At 41.9% G+C, this 18122-nt stretch overlaps 2 protein-coding genes across 5 annotated transcripts in view; one reads left to right on the top strand and one right to left on the bottom strand.

Annotated features, from left to right (window-relative positions):
- Positions 1 to 657: 657 nt before the first annotated feature.
- On the bottom strand, positions 658 to 8391 carry abhd5a (abhydrolase domain containing 5a). Of its 3 annotated transcripts, none has more exons than XM_048261536.1 (8): positions 8224 to 8391; positions 7358 to 7443; positions 6289 to 6374; positions 5671 to 6046; positions 4812 to 4966; positions 3976 to 4087; positions 3424 to 3610; positions 659 to 3034 (listed from the first exon to the last, which is right to left on the bottom strand). In XM_048261536.1, exons 2-8 carry the CDS (start codon positions 7402 to 7404, stop codon positions 2945 to 2947), a joined length of 1053 nt encoding a protein of 350 aa, XP_048117493.1. In that variant the 5' UTR covers positions 7405 to 7443; positions 8224 to 8391; the 3' UTR covers positions 659 to 2944. The 3 variants fall into 3 exon arrangements, with proteins under 3 accessions (XP_048117491.1, XP_048117493.1, XP_048117492.1); XM_048261535.1 differs by lacking the exon at positions 8224 to 8391 and adding an exon at positions 7679 to 7781; XM_048261534.1 differs by lacking the exons at positions 7358 to 7443; positions 8224 to 8391 and adding an exon at positions 6505 to 6918 and having other exon boundaries at positions 658 to 3034.
- The window catches only part of ano10a (anoctamin 10a), a 24298-nt gene continuing 13974 nt past the window's right edge, over positions 7799 to 18122 (top strand). The window contains exons 1-11 of one of the 2 annotated variants that reach the window (XM_048261532.1): positions 7799 to 7975; positions 10091 to 10245; positions 11424 to 11621; positions 11953 to 12087; positions 12440 to 12559; positions 13018 to 13587; positions 14118 to 14173; positions 14337 to 14411; positions 14518 to 14700; positions 15973 to 16164; positions 16283 to 16411. In XM_048261532.1, coding sequence (XP_048117489.1) covers positions 10107 to 10245; positions 11424 to 11621; positions 11953 to 12087; positions 12440 to 12559; positions 13018 to 13587; positions 14118 to 14173; positions 14337 to 14411; positions 14518 to 14700; positions 15973 to 16164; positions 16283 to 16411 — 1797 coding nt within the window. In that variant the 5' untranslated portion in view covers positions 7799 to 7975; positions 10091 to 10106. The remainder of the gene's footprint in view (positions 7976 to 10090; positions 10246 to 11423; positions 11622 to 11952; positions 12088 to 12439; positions 12560 to 13017; positions 13588 to 14117; positions 14174 to 14336; positions 14412 to 14517; positions 14701 to 15972; positions 16165 to 16282; positions 16412 to 18122) is intronic. The other variant, XM_048261533.1, reaches the window with a different exon arrangement.

The following is an 18122-nucleotide window of genomic DNA, read 5'->3' as shown; positions in this document are numbered from 1 at the left end:
TGAATCACTTGAGATATGATCCTTTTGCTTAATGCATTTTATTTGGATTTTATGTATTTGGCTTTCTCTTACAGTGCCTTTTAATGTAAATAGAATGTGTCTGTTGTCTATCCACTGGATTATATACAAGATATATATGCACATACTTCACAGGCATATCGTTATAATGGTATGTTTCAGTAAAATAAAATTGTCATCCAAAGCTGCAATATCAGCTACTGAAAATGGTCATATAAAGTATTAATATGTGTTAATTGCCACAGTACCCAGGAGAATTCCCAGCATGTGATATGTTAGGAAGGAAAGAGTATGTGTACAGGGTCGCCATCCAGTACAGCATAAAAGAAAAGGACAGAGCATATGTGTATGAGCGAGGGAGAGAGAGAGAGAGAGGGAGAGAGAGAGAGAGAGAGATGGAGAGAGATGGAGAGAGGTGGGCGAGGGGATGAATGAAAAAAATGTAATATAGGCACCAGGCTGGTAACCTAGCAACTTGGTTCAACTCGTCTGCCCATGGCTCTGTAAAGACCTCCTCTGGTCTTATGTTGAGACAACCCATGGTGCACTGCACTAAATGCATTATCCAACATTATCCAATGGGTTGAACCCTCGCATGAAATACAGACTTTCCAAATCATTCTTGTGTTAAGCAAGAAAGGCTTTTATTTTATTTTATATGACCCCTTGAAAAGGTGCCAAATGCCATCCTCATGGAGCCAAGAAATGAGCCCTCTCCTTATTGCTGTGTAAAGCAGGATGATATAATGTCCTCATTGGCACACAGCAGAGAAAAGCAATGAGGCAAGAGGAAAGAGAGGTTAGCTTAAGTGCTTCTTTAAGCACTCATTTAAACATAGCTATACACAGGGTATCTAGTACTAAAGATCTGTATGTTTGCTTATGTCTCAGGCTTTTGCGAAAAAAGAAACGCTGATCTATACCGAGGTTGGGAGAAGGAAAAATACCATTTGTTGGCCACTTATTTCTATACACTTTGTTTTTTTCACATAGATAAGAAATGCTGAAGTGTACTCTATTAATATACAGTAGAAAGGTTAAATACTAAGGGCAACAATGACTCAACAGTGACATTACGCTCAAAGACTGGCTGTTCCATGTGTGTTTGCGCCCTCTGGTGGACTGGGATGGAACTGATTGATAACTGGTCAACTCTCCTCTATTTCATGTCCCACAAGCCTCCTCATTGGCATTACATTACTCCAACGGCTCTGGGTAAAAGGGCCATGAACTTTCACTCACATTTCTAAGACACTAGGGCCACAAAGGATAAAAAACATCAAGTGTACAGGGTTAACAGAGTTGTGTACAGGGCCATCATTTCAATTCACTCTTCAAAACATTTGGGCATTACAATCCACATTTGTTTGATTATTCAAATGCAAGAAAGGTTTATTTGTTTAACACTTTCACATTCATAACATTTGACACAGAACACACTCTCTCAAAAAGGGATCCCTTGTTAGACACAAAATATAGTTCAAGCCTATTTCTGCACCACAGCAGTCATCATTAGTCATGACACACACAAGTTCACCACAGTCCTGTTACAATGTTGAGTCTGAGGCTCTGAGCATAGCGGAGTTTTACAACAGGTTTGAGCCCAGCCCCATGGTATCCAAGGCAACAGAGTGTAGAAATTAGCCACGCTTTTGTTATTTACAGAAATGTGTGTGTGAGTGTGTATGTTAATAAGTGGCGTTATTTAAATAAATGGCCACATTTCACAGTAGTCACTACCGAGTCCTGCATGAGGTAGACAGATGAGTTTTCCATGATGAACATTATATTGTTATGTAGCTTTTGGCTGATTTTGGTTACAATGTTCTTTGGGAGGTCTCATATCTAGTAGTCTTGGAAAGTATATATATATATATATATATATGGTATGATGAAACAGGTGATATGGTGATCCCAGGGAGAATCCTCTGGGATCCATCCCATAATCTGTGCTCTCAATATGAGCTGTAATCGTCAAGCAGATGAGATGCAAACTGAATCGGTTTAAGAATTCATTTGAGCCTATATAGATTGATAATTATTACCTTGTTACATATCTGCTAAAGGCTTATTATTCTTTCTTAGACTCATAGTGAAACAAGGGAGCGGTCCAAGGGTTAGTCCAAAGGGCAGCAGACAGACCTAGCAGTTGTTTGACAGCAATCATCTGACAGATTAAAATACCAGGACTTTATAGCTATTAGTAAGAATTACAGCTTTTCTGTGCAATTTCACCTCTTCCATTGAGTAATTAATAATGTACAGGTGACATGTTTCATGGTTGAGCCATATTCTGATACCTCATCTAGACCATGCATTACCACAATGACAACCTGAAAGATATACAGAAGGATAATCATACTTTCATAATTTGACAAGTGAAATGTGCAAATTATACATTCCACTTACTGTATCTACAGTAAATGTCAAATGATTTCTGTGGCGATACTCTGAATTACACATAGTGGTCCATATAGAGCTAAATATTACATATTTACTGTTTTAGTGAGTCTTATATCTTACTCAACTCTGTGCTCTGAATCTATCAGGCATTATGTCTGTGTCAGACAGGCACTGTTCACATATTATGTCAATTGTTTCGTGCAAATAAAATACTTAATTTACATAATGTATATTCAAAAACAAATTAACCTCTGTAGGCATGCTTTCCAACAAAGTCAGCGACAAGCCTTTTTAAACACAAAATTGAAATCCCAGTCGCAACAATCAAAACACTGTTCATGTTCATTCTGCTCCCTAAAACAGACCTCTTATGCAAAGGCCTCACAGGGGAACTACCAATTCTGAAGGCACTTGGAGGAAGGCTTGTGTCCTTATTAGGGGCACACAGTCCTTTTACAAAGCCAAAGAGTGAGCACCTCTAGCTGGGGCTGCTCTGGGAGATGATCCCCTAACCTGCTCCTTTTCAGCCCAGCGTCTCACAGACCTGCAGCACACTCTGGTTGAAGTCATCCGGCTGATCTGCAAACACGTAGTGGCCAGCCCCACGGATAGCCTTTTGGAAACCAGCAGAGGGACAGAGTGAGAGGAAGCTGGGAGAACTACTAATAAATAATAAAGCGTGTCACAACTTGGACAGGTTACATGTTCTTGAACACTCTGTGGTGTCTTTGGAACATTCTGTTCTTCAAAAAGTTATAGTACAGTTGATTTCTGCTCCACCTAACCCGACACATGCAAACGGCACAGCCTCAGTATTCCTGAAAAACGCAACTGAATGACAATCATCTGTACATATCTAAGACTAAAGGTTTTACGGTCATGTACTTCACTAAACTAGAAGCACTGACCTGTCTGAGCCTCATTAAGTTGCACAATAGATGACAACATAGGAAGAACATCTTATCTACTATCTACCACAGACTCATAAGATGGTTGACTTACAATAATCTCCACATGGGAATCTGGTCGCAGCTCCTTGATAGAGTTGCCAGAGTAGCCATCTATGCTGGAGCGAGAGCCATAGATGATAGTCATGGGTATGTCCGCATGGATCAGGCCAATTCGCTGCAGCATTGGCCGCTTGGCCCAGCCATAGGGTATTGTCATGTTTTTGAAGGCTGTTTCACCACTAATGGAGACAAACAAAGCATTAACACTGTACAGCATCAACCACACCAAGATAGGGTTCATTAAAAATCACTGTAAAAAACAATCATAAAAATCACAGAAAAACAAACCAACTACTGTAACTAGACTGCTCTAAGGCAGTTAAGGCGAAGGGCCCTATCTCACAGCGTTATCAAAAGTGAGAAATCATTTTTAGACCTGATCATGAGTCAGGGCTGATCCAAGTTTTATGAAAACCAGGCAATTATTGCATAATGGATAGATGAATATGTTTCCATTATTGTTCCTATTAGTACTGTTTGAGAGGAAGAGCATGAGGAAGTATGGCTTGAGCAAAGAAAGATGGACGAACTGCAGGTGACTGACCTTGGAGTTTGCACATTGAGATGGTATATGTAGTCCGTCACAGTGTTATCATTAAACACAGATACGTATTTCTTCTGAAAGTCTGGCCTCAGTGTCTGTACAAGAGCTGGACCTGAGGACCACAGGAATGTCACATGAATTGGACACAACACACACACACACACACACACACACACACACACACACACACACACACACACACACACACACACACACACACAAACCTTTATGATGACTGATACTCACACAGTATGCAATACTGCCTTTATTTATGTATCTACCTTATTTCTCTGAAGTGATTCCAGTCTGTGGTCTAATCACAGTCCACAAGTTAAAGCACAGAAAGTGAAACAATAATTTAAGCCCTCAGACAGTAAACAATTGTATAGGCACTGAAAACAGGCCATCTCCCAAAGGAAGAAAATCACAGGCATAAGGTATGAAATGACAAAAACATGAAATCTACTGGGGTGAGCTGCAGCAAGTAGAGCAATGTTGAAACACAGTGTTTCTTACCAGATTTATAAAACTACTAAAACATATGTCCATGACTTATATATATACACTATCTTCAGTGAGTCAGTGACCTCATTAATCCATTTGTCTTTCACCAGTGCAAATGGTATGTCATTCCAAATGCATTCCTAAAATCTGAAATGGGATTAGTGGCGAGCAACTCCTACTACAGATAACCTTTCATTAGTTCTGTACTGTCTAACTTGTTACTGGGATCCTTTACATCCGTCTTCTCAGGTCGTAAAGCTCTGCATGTTAAAAACAGAAGCAGTGTCTATATAGTCTAAATCTGAATGGAATGATAAAATATGCATCCCTACCTAGTGGCCCAGCAACCCTGAGCCCTGCCAGAGGGTTAAAGGGGCTCAGCATGGCTCCCAAGGCCTTGATCCAGATGGGGATGGGTCTGTCCTCGTCTCCGGGGTCAGGCCTCTGAGGGAAACCCCACGGTTCCACGAAGATCAGATGCTTGACTCTGTTGCGTAAGCAGCCGTGTAGCACAGCTCAGCAGAAGAACCAAACACACACTAGCACGCACTGAAACCCTGCTCAGCTCTGCACCTGCATCTGCACCTGCACTTATTAGCCTTAAGCTACAACACATCTTATAATGATAATGAAGATCAATTGGGAGCAATGAGCTCTTTCCTATGCTACTGTGGCTTCAATAACACCATCCATATAAATAAAAGTTTTACTGTAGCAGAGAATATTAACTCTGATGAGCAAGTCATTAAGTGAGTTTATATGCAGTGCCTCATGTTCAGATGATTCCAATGTAAACCAGAGTACTATAGACTTGGCTGTTCCGGCCCCTAAATCAAACCTTTCAAATCTCAGCTATGGATAAGACCCAAAATTCGACATGGATTTGTTGGGGTTATTATGCAGAGCAGATAAAAACGGAAGCAGTAATGGACACAATCCTAATGCACCGTGCACATTAGTTCTGACCCATCTCAGCCCTCCAGACAAATATGTCCACTCAGAGCTTGGCTATTTCGGAGAAGGAAGGATTGTCTTAGCACAAAAACGTCTTTTAAACGAATTCTCTGAATGGATCTCTTTCTGTGGGCTCCATTACAACCCTTAAGGGCATTCAGTTGTTTATTAGTGCAACACGAAAAACACTAAAAGATCTTCTGCCACATACAGAGTATGAGCTTTTAGCTCACTAACCTGGCTGGGTAATTGAGGGCATATGCTGCTGCCAGGTATCCGCCCAGGTTGTGGCCGAGCAGGACCATGCTCTCCAGCCCCACAGCGGTCCTCCACTGCTCAATGGACTCCACAAACTGCAGCTCGGCCTCCTGTGCGTCGCTACTGAAATCTGGCCGGCTGCTCTGGCCAAAACCCAGCAGGTCGAAGGCATAAACTGGCATCTGCTGCGACAGGGCGTCCAGGTTGAGCACCCACAGCCCAACACCTCCCCCAAAGCCATGCAGCAGAACCAAGGGGGTGGACTCGTTGCCTGCTTTCTCACAAAAGGCCAGCGTTGACAGCACATTCTGATTTGAGATAGGCACATACTGCCTGGAGAATTTACTTTTTACGGCTAGAGAAAGACAAGAGAGAGAGGGTAAAACAAAGGATGAGCTCAGACCGATTTGTACACTGTGTCATAAAAACTCACATGCTTCATGCAGTCTAGGAAAAGATTAATTTAAGGTTGTGGAATATTATGGTTTTCAATATATTACAGAGAAAATAAACATAAAACCTGTCAAATCTTGTATGAATTAGGCACAATTCAAGTGGAATGGCAGAGAAAATAGGAAAGCAGACACTGGCACTCACGGAGTAGTATCTTCTCTTCAGCATCTTTCAAATGGCTAGTGGAAGTTGGACACCAGGAAGGTAGCCAGCTGCTAATCCACCAGGACCTGTCAGAAATGTCCGTCAGAAGAAATGTACATCAAATGTAAGGTACTTGTTCATGATAGCAGTGATCTATTCTCAGCTGTTATAGCTGTAACAGTACAAAAATAAATAAAACAAATAAGTCAAAATTACATTTTGCTGAAAAAAGCAGAAGAGTGCAGTAGTAACACAACAAATAGAGGTTCAAGCTCCCTGTGTAACAGCCAGAGTTGTGCTCTCTGAATATATGCAGTAATCTTCTTGACTATTCCCAACAGACTTGAGTCCATCACCAATATTTCACAAGAGCCACTCGTTCCTTGCCCACTACAACAAAGGCAACAATTTCCACCAGAGAGGTTCACAAATCACACTTCATATCTTCAGAAGAAGACTTGTGACTTCACTGTAAGATCAAATATCCTTAAACGAGAAAACAGACCTCATTTCACACATTGGTAGCCATATAACCTACAGTAGTAGAAGGTTAGACAGCTACAAGTAAGCCTACACTAAAGATCCTCTATTAATATATATCTTGTTCTATCCCCCATCATATGACTAAAAATGATAAACTATAAAACACTAATGATATCTAACAGATTAACTATAACTGGATATTATTTTAAACCCCATTACAATAATAGGGTATTTCGGATTGTTATAGAGTTTGCTAAATATAGCCTAACTGTGGGTTGAGTAGGCTAGCCTATCATTGGCTAGACATGTTGTGTTGACATCTAGACGGTCTGACATTGTTTTAGCCTGAAAGACATTTTAATGCCAACAAACATGATCAATCTAACAAAGAGCTAAAGCAAACTTCCACTGCAACATCAGCTGTAGTGATTTGAGATCGTAAGAGAGGTGAACTAGGCAACGACACTTAACTTTATAGCCTAATGTAGAATACACAATGAAGCTTCACATGTTTAAGTTGTATAATAATAGTTGTTAGTAGTGTTATTGTTGGTCTAAACTGTGTTTAGTTTCTGTTTTTACTTACCCCCTGTCTGTTGACACAGACTCATCGCCCATTTTTCGACGTCGCATGACGTCACGGTTGGAGCTAGTGTGCGTGCTGGTGCTGCTCTGTTCCCAACCACAATCGTGTCAGCCGGACCCAATTTGATACATTAATTTGTTACATTAATTTGTTACAGTGTCGCGACTCGCGACAAGCAATGGAAATGTAACAATGAAGATTCCAAGTGCAACTGTAACACTAGTTCCTGTTGCCCAATCAGACATTTGAGCATGACAATACCAGATAGTTTCTAAAAATCGTAAATGTGGATGTGGCTACGGCTATACCTACAGTACATACCTGCTACGAAATCACTGTGTACCCGTGAGTGACTTATCCATAACAGTAGCGTTAAGTGGTGGGTGTGTTTTACTTTGTATGGTTAAGTCTTCCTCAGCGCTTTTTTTTCTCTGCGCCTGTCTCCGATGACGTGGAGGAAGTGAGGAACTTTGTATGCGGTCTGACTCAGTTCCACATTAAGACATCTAACTAAACGCAGCCTATCCTTGCTTTCTCGATCACATAACAAATGGACAGCTGTTATTTTCTGTGAAAAGCTACTTCTCAGACTCCACACTTGTGGCGTTAAGGCACACGGTGAGTAGCTATGATGTACGAATGCTAGGGCCTAGCAGACAGTGTAGCTTTCTGCTTAGGCTACTACCACTGTACCGTTAACAAGACGACAGATATTCTGTCACGGCACGTTTTTATTTAGCACTAGCCTATACTGTGAATCTGTATACTTTAAAGTGGTTACCACCAGCTGTAAGTATATAAAGGCCCTTCTAAGCTTAAGCTAACTTGCTCCGCCTCCGCCCATGCATGATGTTTTGGTAGCTTACCAACTGTCATCTGTCATAAGACTCGTTCGGTTTTGCAGCACAGATTTTCCTAAAAGTCTCATAGCCTACAATTCTGCCGTGACTTTGGGAATATAAATGAGCCTTATAGAGCATTAGTTGTCGGTGGGCGTTTCCACCAGCGTGGCAGGACAGATGGCCGGCCAGCAGTGCTGCAAAACACACCTTTTAAAACCGGTCAGGTTGCCTAAGATCTGAACTTTGGACGTCACCTCCATCCACTAACACTGGTTGTCAAGATGACTCAACTACTGTATAACTTAACACCACAGAGGAATTTGAATGATAACTTAGGTTATAACAATACTCACTGGCGCCTTAATGCAGGGGCTTACCTGGGCTGAAGGTAAGAGGCCTCGACCAATGAGGGGCCTCCTAACAATAATAATGAATCAATAATAATAAACGGCCGTGTCCGTATTCGCGGCGTCAGTCATTAGCCTACTCTGGAGCTAGCCTACATAATTGAGCACATTGCACTGCTCTACAATGACATCGATGCAGAGGCCCCCTTTGTCTTCTCTTCTGAAGTGTAACAAAATGTAACAAAACTTAATAAATCCCAAAGTAGAGGAGAGGCTGAAACTGACTGACAAATTTACAAACTCTGGAGATAACGTGGGTTAGATTGAAGCAACGATAAACAAATGACGTGGATTCCTGTAACTGTCCATGAAAACAGAAGGCATAGCAGGTAAATATCGTAGCAGATAGACTGGCAATGAAACGACTTTAAAAACATGTAGGCCTATTTCACTTGTCTCACTGGAGTGAATGCAGAACATGGGCTGTTGCGCAAAGAAATGAATTAGTGATCTGCATCTCCGTTCACCAAAAGCTAAGTTTGTGCTAACCCATATTCGCACAAATAATATCCTATGTTATGTTTTCTGATTGTTAACGTGAGATATGTCTCCATGTTGGGAAGTGTAGTGATAATGCATAAGGTAGCCAATGTTCATGTCACATGACAGCTGCTTGTTCTGTAGGCTAAAATTATGTCTGTCCCTCCCAATCTGTGTTAGAATGGTGTGTTAAGTAGACAGAATTTCAAAAAACCTCCTGGGGAACCCCCCGACACGACAAACACATGCACGTTTGAAAAGCTTGAAACTTCCATATGTGTAACCCATCTTTTAACTTAGCCTATAGTGTTGTAAAAGTTCAACGCTGTTGTTTTCGTGCAGTAGGCTAACCTTTTTGATAAGCGATGTCATGGGTAGGCTGACGTGATTAAGGGCTTTCTGTTCCTGTTTATGTAATAGTTTTACATAGGCTCAATAATGATAGGCTACACTGCATGTTAGGCTATATCAACCAAAAGCGCACGTTATGTAAATAGGCGGGTCAGAGGCCGGGTATCATAATTAGTGTTTGGGGGGGGTGGGGGGCTTAAAAACATATAGCCCAGGGGCCTCAGGTGGTATTAAGGCGCCCCTGACAATACTTTGCTGCAAAGTACAATTGATTAGTGTTTTAATTAATGACTGGCAGTGTACTGATTGTTGTATTGAATTTGGTGCAAGTGGAGGTAGGGCTGTCATTATTCAAGGTGATCTACTCTGTTCAGTAGCCTAGGCCTGGCCTGGCCTAGTAGTTCAGTTAAACATTTTGGAGGCAGCAGATATAAACTTTGTGTAAGATATAACTCAAGTACCCTACAATAGTTGCAGTAAGCTGAGTTCACTAAATATTTGCATATGCCATTGAACAGCACATTGTGACACTGGCTCAGCCATAAAACTCAACATGTTATATTACTCCAAATAGAATGCCTGGCCTGTCTCTTTTGTCAGATTGTCCTGGTAATATATTTTATTTATGAGTCTTATCCCTGCTCCTCTTACAGCACAGGGAGTGGGAAAATGCAAAGTGGCTGGTCAGTTTCTGACAGTGATGGGACAGCCTTCACCCCTATGGTGGTCCTGGAGTTGGCTGAGGACACCAGTGAAGAGGCCATCAAATGGTTGCTAAGCAGGATACGAGATAAGGAGCAGAATGGAGGTAAGCCCTTACAGTATTGTTGGTGCTATGAGTAGCACAGGTCCACATAACATGGTTGCATTGTGGGTACAGTAGGTAAGACTGGAAGTGTTTTGACGTCATCATTTCACACACACAAATTTCACCATCCAAAGTAACGTCCTTACATAATATGAAGCAGGTTTTTTTAGAACCTGATATGCTGTCAAGTTCCATCAATATACATTGTTGTGTTCAATGTTGTATACTCAGATTGCTGTCATCTTAAAACTTTGCTAAGTTGTCAAAACATTCTGATTTGGTTCAAACTTCTCTTTCTACACCAGACACCAGAATCAACATATTAATTTCACTGACTATTTAAGTTTATATCATCCACTGACACAGATGAAGACCTAATGGCTGAAAAGTTTGTTTGTTACCCCTGTCGTTACTAAAGGAAGTGCAACCTTTGGTGTGCAACCTTTTTTGATGTAGTTTATATCATCCAAGAATAAAAACATTTTGTATACACACTGGACAATAACAAGTGAAATGACATAATGATGCCAGTACAGGATGTTGAAACCAACATATTTAGAAAGTTGGTCTTGTTGGTCATCGAGCTAGTTACCAGTGGTCAGCTTATAGACATTACCACTTCCATTATGCTATTTCAGTTGCATTCCACATGCCCCAGAACATGTGCTGCCTATTTGCAAATGATTTGGGTGGTGCCTATGCCATCTGGTTCATTTTCAGGTTTAACCTCTTGCAGTCAATGCATCAAAAGTAAAAAAAATCACTAGGAAAACAAAAATCTGTGGAGGCCTTCAAGTTGTCACAGTATGGGCATTTTCTTTTTACTTCAGTGTGTTTTCTATATGATCCTTTGTCTTTGTTAACTAAGAAAAGATGGGATGCAGTGTTAGTTTTGAAAAAGCTTTTTTTATTCTCTCATGTTTTTCTCTATCATTATGCTTGAGACTATTGATGGTTAGACAAATGTTTTGGACAGAATATTTACTGTGGGCTCTGACGTGTGTGTGTGTGTGTGTGTGTGTGTGTGTGTGTGTAATAGCAACAAATGCTACAGCACAACAACACAAAAATATTGCTGAGCACTACATTTCTGAACCAGCAGAGTAGCTACTTTTTCTTATATGGGTACCCTCAGAAAAGTGCAGAGTGTGATCTGCTCAGACATTTGGATCTTGCAGGGGCTGAGTTGTTGGTGGAGCAACTGCTCACCAGAGACCATGGTGGTCAGAAGGGCAACCCCAACGTTTTCCTAGTTGGCTCCACCCTGAAGAGGCTGCTGCACGGAGCTGAGGATGTAGGCCTCTTCAAGGAGTTCAATGATGACTCCATGCGTGGCTTCACATACACCAACAAAGACAACTTCAAAGACTTCCAAGGTTCGTGAATGTTTACTTTGTTCACCGTGTTGGCAGATTTATGTGTTATTGTTTTTCTCTGTGCATTATCATTGCTCAGCTCATTTTGTAGTCATTGTCCATCAAATTAGTTTCTAAATTCCAAATAGAAAAACATTCATGTTTCTGTGAAAAACGTTCATAGTTTGACATTAAAATGCAAACACATATTATGGTCAATGTGCTTGGGAATATCACTATCACTGCACTGCTACATTGGAAGACGTTCCTCTTACTTGAGCTAACTGCTAGATGAGTTGCTGTATTGCTATTGTTTCAATGAGCATGTGTGATTTGCCTACTGTATACCCAGGTGATGGAGACGGCTTCTTGAGTGTGGCAGAATGCCAGTACATCATCAAACACGAGCTGGACACTCTGAGAGCCAAAGATGAAGCCAATGTGCCTGGATATCCCAAAGCCAAGCTTTACCCTGGCAAATCCATTAGTAAGTCACATAGATGCATGCGAAGCTGGCACATGTGTTATTTAATAAGTAAATCAATCACTAAATTTGGTTAGAATTATGTGAAGCTCTAAGAAACCTTGGTCAGACATTTGCAGCAACAGCTTGGGAGCTCTATGGACAGCTAGACACAGATAATAATTTCTTTGTTTACATCAGTGGTTTGTTAACATTTGGCCATTTAGTTAGCCTATTAAATGTGTGGGTAACCCTGAACTATCCATGTAATCTAATGTTTCATCTGTGTTTTTATTTGTGAAGTGTTGCCACATGCCACATTTGATGACAGGAAAATTAATCCTACAAATGAAATAAATAGTTTTACCCCTTGTAGTTCGCAGGTTACAATCGAAAGGAATTCTCTACCAGGTCTTCCCTCTCCATGACAAAGAGGAACTCAAAAGACTTTCATTTTCATGGTATCGAAAGGTCAAACTTTCATTTCAACCTCTTAGTAAGTAATTTTTTCCATTCAATTTGATTTTTAAAATGTATTTTCAAGAATCAATGAATTGTTAATGTGTAAACATTAACAATAATGCTCCAATTTTGAGAAGGTACCTCACAGCATGAGTTGTAAACCTGTAGAGGGCCGACATCTGTTTGTTGGAGTGCTGAGTTGTTAAGAGAGGTGGCTCCACTCAGATAAGACGAGTTCTTGCATAGACTTTGACCCCCAACACTGCATATGATGTCAGGGATCGTTGTTGAAGCTACGTCATTGTAAAGATGTGCATTTACCTTAACCAGTTGCTTCATGCACAGCATGCAACACTGCGAGCACCAATAAAGAAAGCAAACTCTGATGCCATTAACCACAACACATTCATTAAACATGTGTGAGAGTTGCCTACATATCCGGATCTCCTAAGCTCTGTGTCTCTTTGATCCCTTCTCCCCCACCCAATCCAGATGATATCAGGCACTACTTTGGCGAGGGCCTGGCGCTCTACTTTGGCTTCTTGGAGTACTTCACCTTGGCCATGCTGCCCATGGCCCTCATTGGCATCCCGTACTACCTGTGGGACTGGGAGGATTATGACAAGTATGTGCTGTTTGCCGTTTTCAACCTGGTGTGGTCCACCGTCTTCCTCGAGGTGTGGAAACGCTTCAGTGCCACGCTGGCATTCAGCTGGGGAACGCTGAGTCGCAAGAAGGCCTTCGAGGAGCCCCGGGCTGGCTTCCACGGCGTGCTGGGCTTCAACCCGGTCACCGGCCGCGAGGAACCCGTCTACCCCAACAGCAAGCGTCTGCTGAGGATCTACCTGGTGTCCGTGCCCTTTGTGCTGCTGTGCCTCTACTTGTCCTTCTATATCATGATGATCTACTTTGACATGGAGAGCTGGGCGCTGGCTCTGTACGAGGTGGAGCCCAACTTCTGGACGGGTCTGTTCCTGTTTGTGCCCAGTATCATCTATGCAGTGGTCATAGAGGTGTTGAACTTGCTCTACCGCTATGCTGCAGAGTTCCTCACTGACTGGGGTGAGTGTCCTAGAACAAGTGGGCTAATATTGCACATCCGTTATGTTTTTGAGTATGTGTACATGTTCCACATCCACATGCATACCTATTTCACTTGCTCATATTATGTGTTTCTACATTGATGAGCCAAAACATTATTGGCCACTCACAGATGATACAAATATCTAGCTTCTAAAAAATAGCACTTGGTAAGGTCTGTGATACATTTGACTCAAAGCCAACGCTATACATGTAACAGCATGAATGATGGCCAGATAACTTTGGGGTACACAGTCGAAATCGCCTCAATTGTCTATGCAAGCATTGAAACTGGACCTTAGAATCGGCTCATCGGCTCATCGGTATATTTAGATTTGGATGATAGCATTGAAATTGATAAAATTAAAATGCTATTGTACAGTATGACCTGTTTCTAATTGCATCTGACTGTAAGGAAGATACATTTAGTTAAATGTTCAGTCTAGTCATCTCAGCTGTGTATTTTCACATTTTGGAAATAATATTGCTATTTCTTATGTGTTTTTGTTTAGAAAACCACAGACTGGAAACATCATATCAGAATCATCTTGTGTTGAAAGTACTGGTGGTGAGTGAATTCATTTAAAATATATTCCCAATGTTTAAAACTATTCACTACTTTTTGCTCTTTAAAATGCCTTTGTTGTGGCAACTTGATCATTTGCATGTTGAATTAACTTGTGACAACATTGGAAGTGTTTTTTAAGAGTTCTTCTCCCCCCCACACACAGTTTAACTTCTTCAACTGCTTTGCATCTCTCTTTTACATCGCTTTTGTGATGCAAGACGTGGTGCTCCTTCGCCAGGCAAGTCATCTGTTAATTACATGGATTTCTTGTAGACCTTACATCTGATTATTCAAGGCTCATGAAACTTGTACTTATAATGTGATATGACATTTCTGCCTTTCAGAGCCTGGCCACACTGCTCATCACCTCCCAGATCCTGAACCAGATCATGGAGGCCTTCCTGCCTTACTGGCTGCAGAGGCGACGCAACAAGAAGGCTCACAAGCGGCTGCACAGGGTCATGGCAGACCAGGAGCTGCCCCTGGCACAGCAGGCCCAGCTGGAGTTGGACATGAGCACATATCTGGTGAGGGGCTAGCCACTGATTGGATTTCAATTTAACACCTAACAGGAATAGATGTGACAACACTGTGATATTTTGTTAACTCTCTCTCTGTCTCTGTCTCTCCGAAAATGAGTTGCCGTTAAACATTTTATATACTGTAGATGTGACTAATATGTGTATTGCAAACACTGCAATATTTTGTTAACTCTCTCCGTCTCTCTGTAAATGAGTTGCTGTGACTGCACAGATGTAGCATATCTTATAACGGGGCCGACTCCGAGTCACTGATTGAATTTCAATGTAACATCCTATATACATGTGTCAACACTGCAGTATTTTGTTAACTCTCTATGTCTCTGCAAATGAGTTGCCGTGACTATACAGATGTAGCATATCTGGTAACAGGGCCCAGACACTGATTGTATTTTAATTTAACATCCTATAAGAATAGATGTGACGACAAATATATGAGTTGCCATGACTGTATGCTATATACAGTACATAGAGCATAGTAGGAGTAGAGAGCACATGTCCTATAGCCTACAGTAGCAGTAGAGAGCACATGTCCTATAGCCTACAGTAGCAGTAGAGAGTAGAGAGCACATGTCCTATAGCCTACAGTAGCAGTAGAGAGTAGAGAGCACATGTCCTATAGCCTACAGTAGCAGTAGAGAGTAGAGAGCACATGTCCTACAGCCTACAGTAGCAGTAGAGAGTAGAGAGCACATGTCCTATAGCCTACAGTAGCAGTAGAGAGCACATGTCCTACAGCCTACAGTAGGAGTAGAGAGCACATGTCCTACAGCCTACAGTAGGAGTAGAGAGCACATGTCCTACAGCCTACAGTAGCAGTAGAGAGCACATGTCCTACAGCCTACAGTAGCAGTAGAGAGCACATGTCCTATAGCCTACAGTAGGAGTAGAGAGTAGAGAGCACATGTCCTATAGCCTACAGTAGGAGTAGAGAGCACATGTCCTATAGCCTACAGTAGGAGTAGAGAGCACATGTCTTACAGTAGGTAAAAGTTGACTTCTACTGGAGCCACTCCCATTCATCTGCAAATCTTTATCAACAAACATAAGGATACATAGAGAATTGAGCTATGTACAAGTGGGAGCTTAATAGAAGTTCAAACATGTTGGATCAATAGCATTGCATTCTGTAGTGCCATTTCTATAGCCATATGGGAAGGCTACAGAAGGAGAGCCTAAGGGATGTGTACTACTACACCTAGAGGACTGGGAATGAAAGTGTAGTCATGAGCAGTTGTGTGTTGTGTTCTGTGTCTAAAGGGCACCTTTGATGACTACCTGGAGCAGTTCCTTCTGTTTGGGTACGTGAGCCTGTTCTCATGTGTCTACCCGTTGGCTGCGGTGCTGGTGGTGCTGAATAATATCACAGAGGTCTACTCGGATGCCTTCAAGATGTGTCATGTCTTCAAGAGGCCTTTTGCAGAGCCCGCCTCAAACATCGGAGTGTGGCAGGTACGCCTAGATTCTCTTAAAAGTAACACAAATGGAAGATGTTGCTGGTTGCTGTTGTTGAAAATATGAACAATGACACGGCAAAGACATAATCATTTTTACATCGTCTGGCTTACAGCTGGCATTTGAGACGATGAGTGTGATTGCCGTGGTGACCAACTGTGCCTTGATTGGTCTGTCTCCACAAGTGAAGGCCTACTTCCTGGAGTCTGACACCCAACTTATTCTTCTGGTTGTGTGTGTCGAGGTAAGATCTACAAATGGTGTTGGTCACTCAGGATGCAAAATACTTGACAAGCTTTGACTGCTTGATATTTTTGTAAGCTATTGTATGCTATCAGTTTGACTGAGATTTCAGTTCTGATCAGACAAGATTTGTGAAGATTAAATTATCCACCATCAAATATGTAAACCGCATGTAAACTGATAATGAAAATATAGGAGTTAGTGACTTGACTCAGACCAGAGGAGGGGCAGAATGAAAACAATGGTAAAGTAAAAAAAAGTATTTTGTTTTTGTTTTGGTTAATTTGTTCTTTTCAAACTATGAATGTTTAATCATGTTATTAATCACCAGTGTGTTAAACTAGTACAGCCTATGGATGTTAATCTGTTAATAGCAACAACCGTTGCGGTCTATCCTTATCTAAGACACCAAGATATCCTGGGTGTTTGTTGCATGCTGTGCTGCTATGTGAGGCATTCTTGCTGGAATGAATCTGTCCACTCATAATTAATGATTCATGATGATTTTCAGAGTGGTAGTCCATGTGATGTATCAAAATGCCTCAGGTGTAAAGGATTTACAGTATGATGTGTTTTTGTGTGTATAATCTGTATGCACATGTAGGTCTTCATTGTTTGCAGTGGTGGATTGATATCTGCAGTAAGGTGACAGGTCCACCATGTGGCGCCAGTGAGCTGTTTTTGAGTGTGTGGACTGAGCAGCACCCTCCCTTGCCCTGTTCCTCTCTCGTGTGTGTGTGTGTGTGTGTCTGTGTGTGTGTGCATGCGTGTGTCACGTTGCTATGAAGAGTGTTGTGATGCTGCAGACATAAATAGACCAGAGAGCATTGACTGGGCCTTAGCCTGGATAATCCAGTGTTCTGCCTCGGAATGAGGTCCCAGTCCACATGTGTTAGCGTCAGAATTAGGAGTGAATCACACACTTGATCTGTGCCTCGTAGCCCCCTAGAGAAACCGTCTGAGGAACCTCAGAAGACATGGGAGGGGAGATGTGCAGGGGCAAAGTGGAGGACTGGGGAGTGCATGCTAGGACGAGATAAAGCAGGACATTTTTGTTGTTTGTTTTCACGCTGCCTTAGGAAAAAAAAAAATGAGGAAATGAGGAAATGATTTTGCACTGCATGTCGCTGCGTGTTTTTCCACTAATTAAGACGATACAGTGATTGCTGGATGGGTAATTGGGTCACATTGATTTCTGCGTGAGCGCTGTACATGAGAAATGAGTTCTAAAAACGTGGAGACTTTGGGGAGACTCTCTGCTCCAGAGTGATTACTGCTGGCTGTGCAGGCTGACTGGGCGGCAGGGCTACTCCGTGCTTCGCTGGCCTCACACGTAAACACCTCCAGCGTATGCTGCCAGACGCCGCTCCTCTGTCAGCTCCTTAATGGATACTGACCCTCCTGTCCCATGACTGACTAATGTGTGGAGACAGTCCCCAGCACGTCAGCTAAGACATGTCTGTGTCCACTGCAGGGACACTGAATGTCAAGGGTATTATTTGTTTGTTTTGGAGTACATTTTCAGGTGTAGCTAAACTGGAGATTTGGATACTGTGAGTTGGGGAGGAAAGAAGAGGTAGTTTGTAATTGGTTGCTGTATATTGTGTATGAAAAGGGTTTCACAGTAAAAGATGGTCTCTTAATATTGGTATTTTGCTCACTGGAGAGTGTGTCACATGCCATCCAATGGAATTTGCTCTTGTGCTTTCCGT

This window comes from Alosa alosa, chromosome 13 (assembly GCF_017589495.1).
Source record: "Alosa alosa isolate M-15738 ecotype Scorff River chromosome 13, AALO_Geno_1.1, whole genome shotgun sequence".
NCBI lineage: Eukaryota > Metazoa > Chordata > Actinopteri > Clupeiformes > Clupeidae > Alosa > Alosa alosa.
This window is presented reverse-complemented; position numbering and strand designations above follow the sequence as displayed.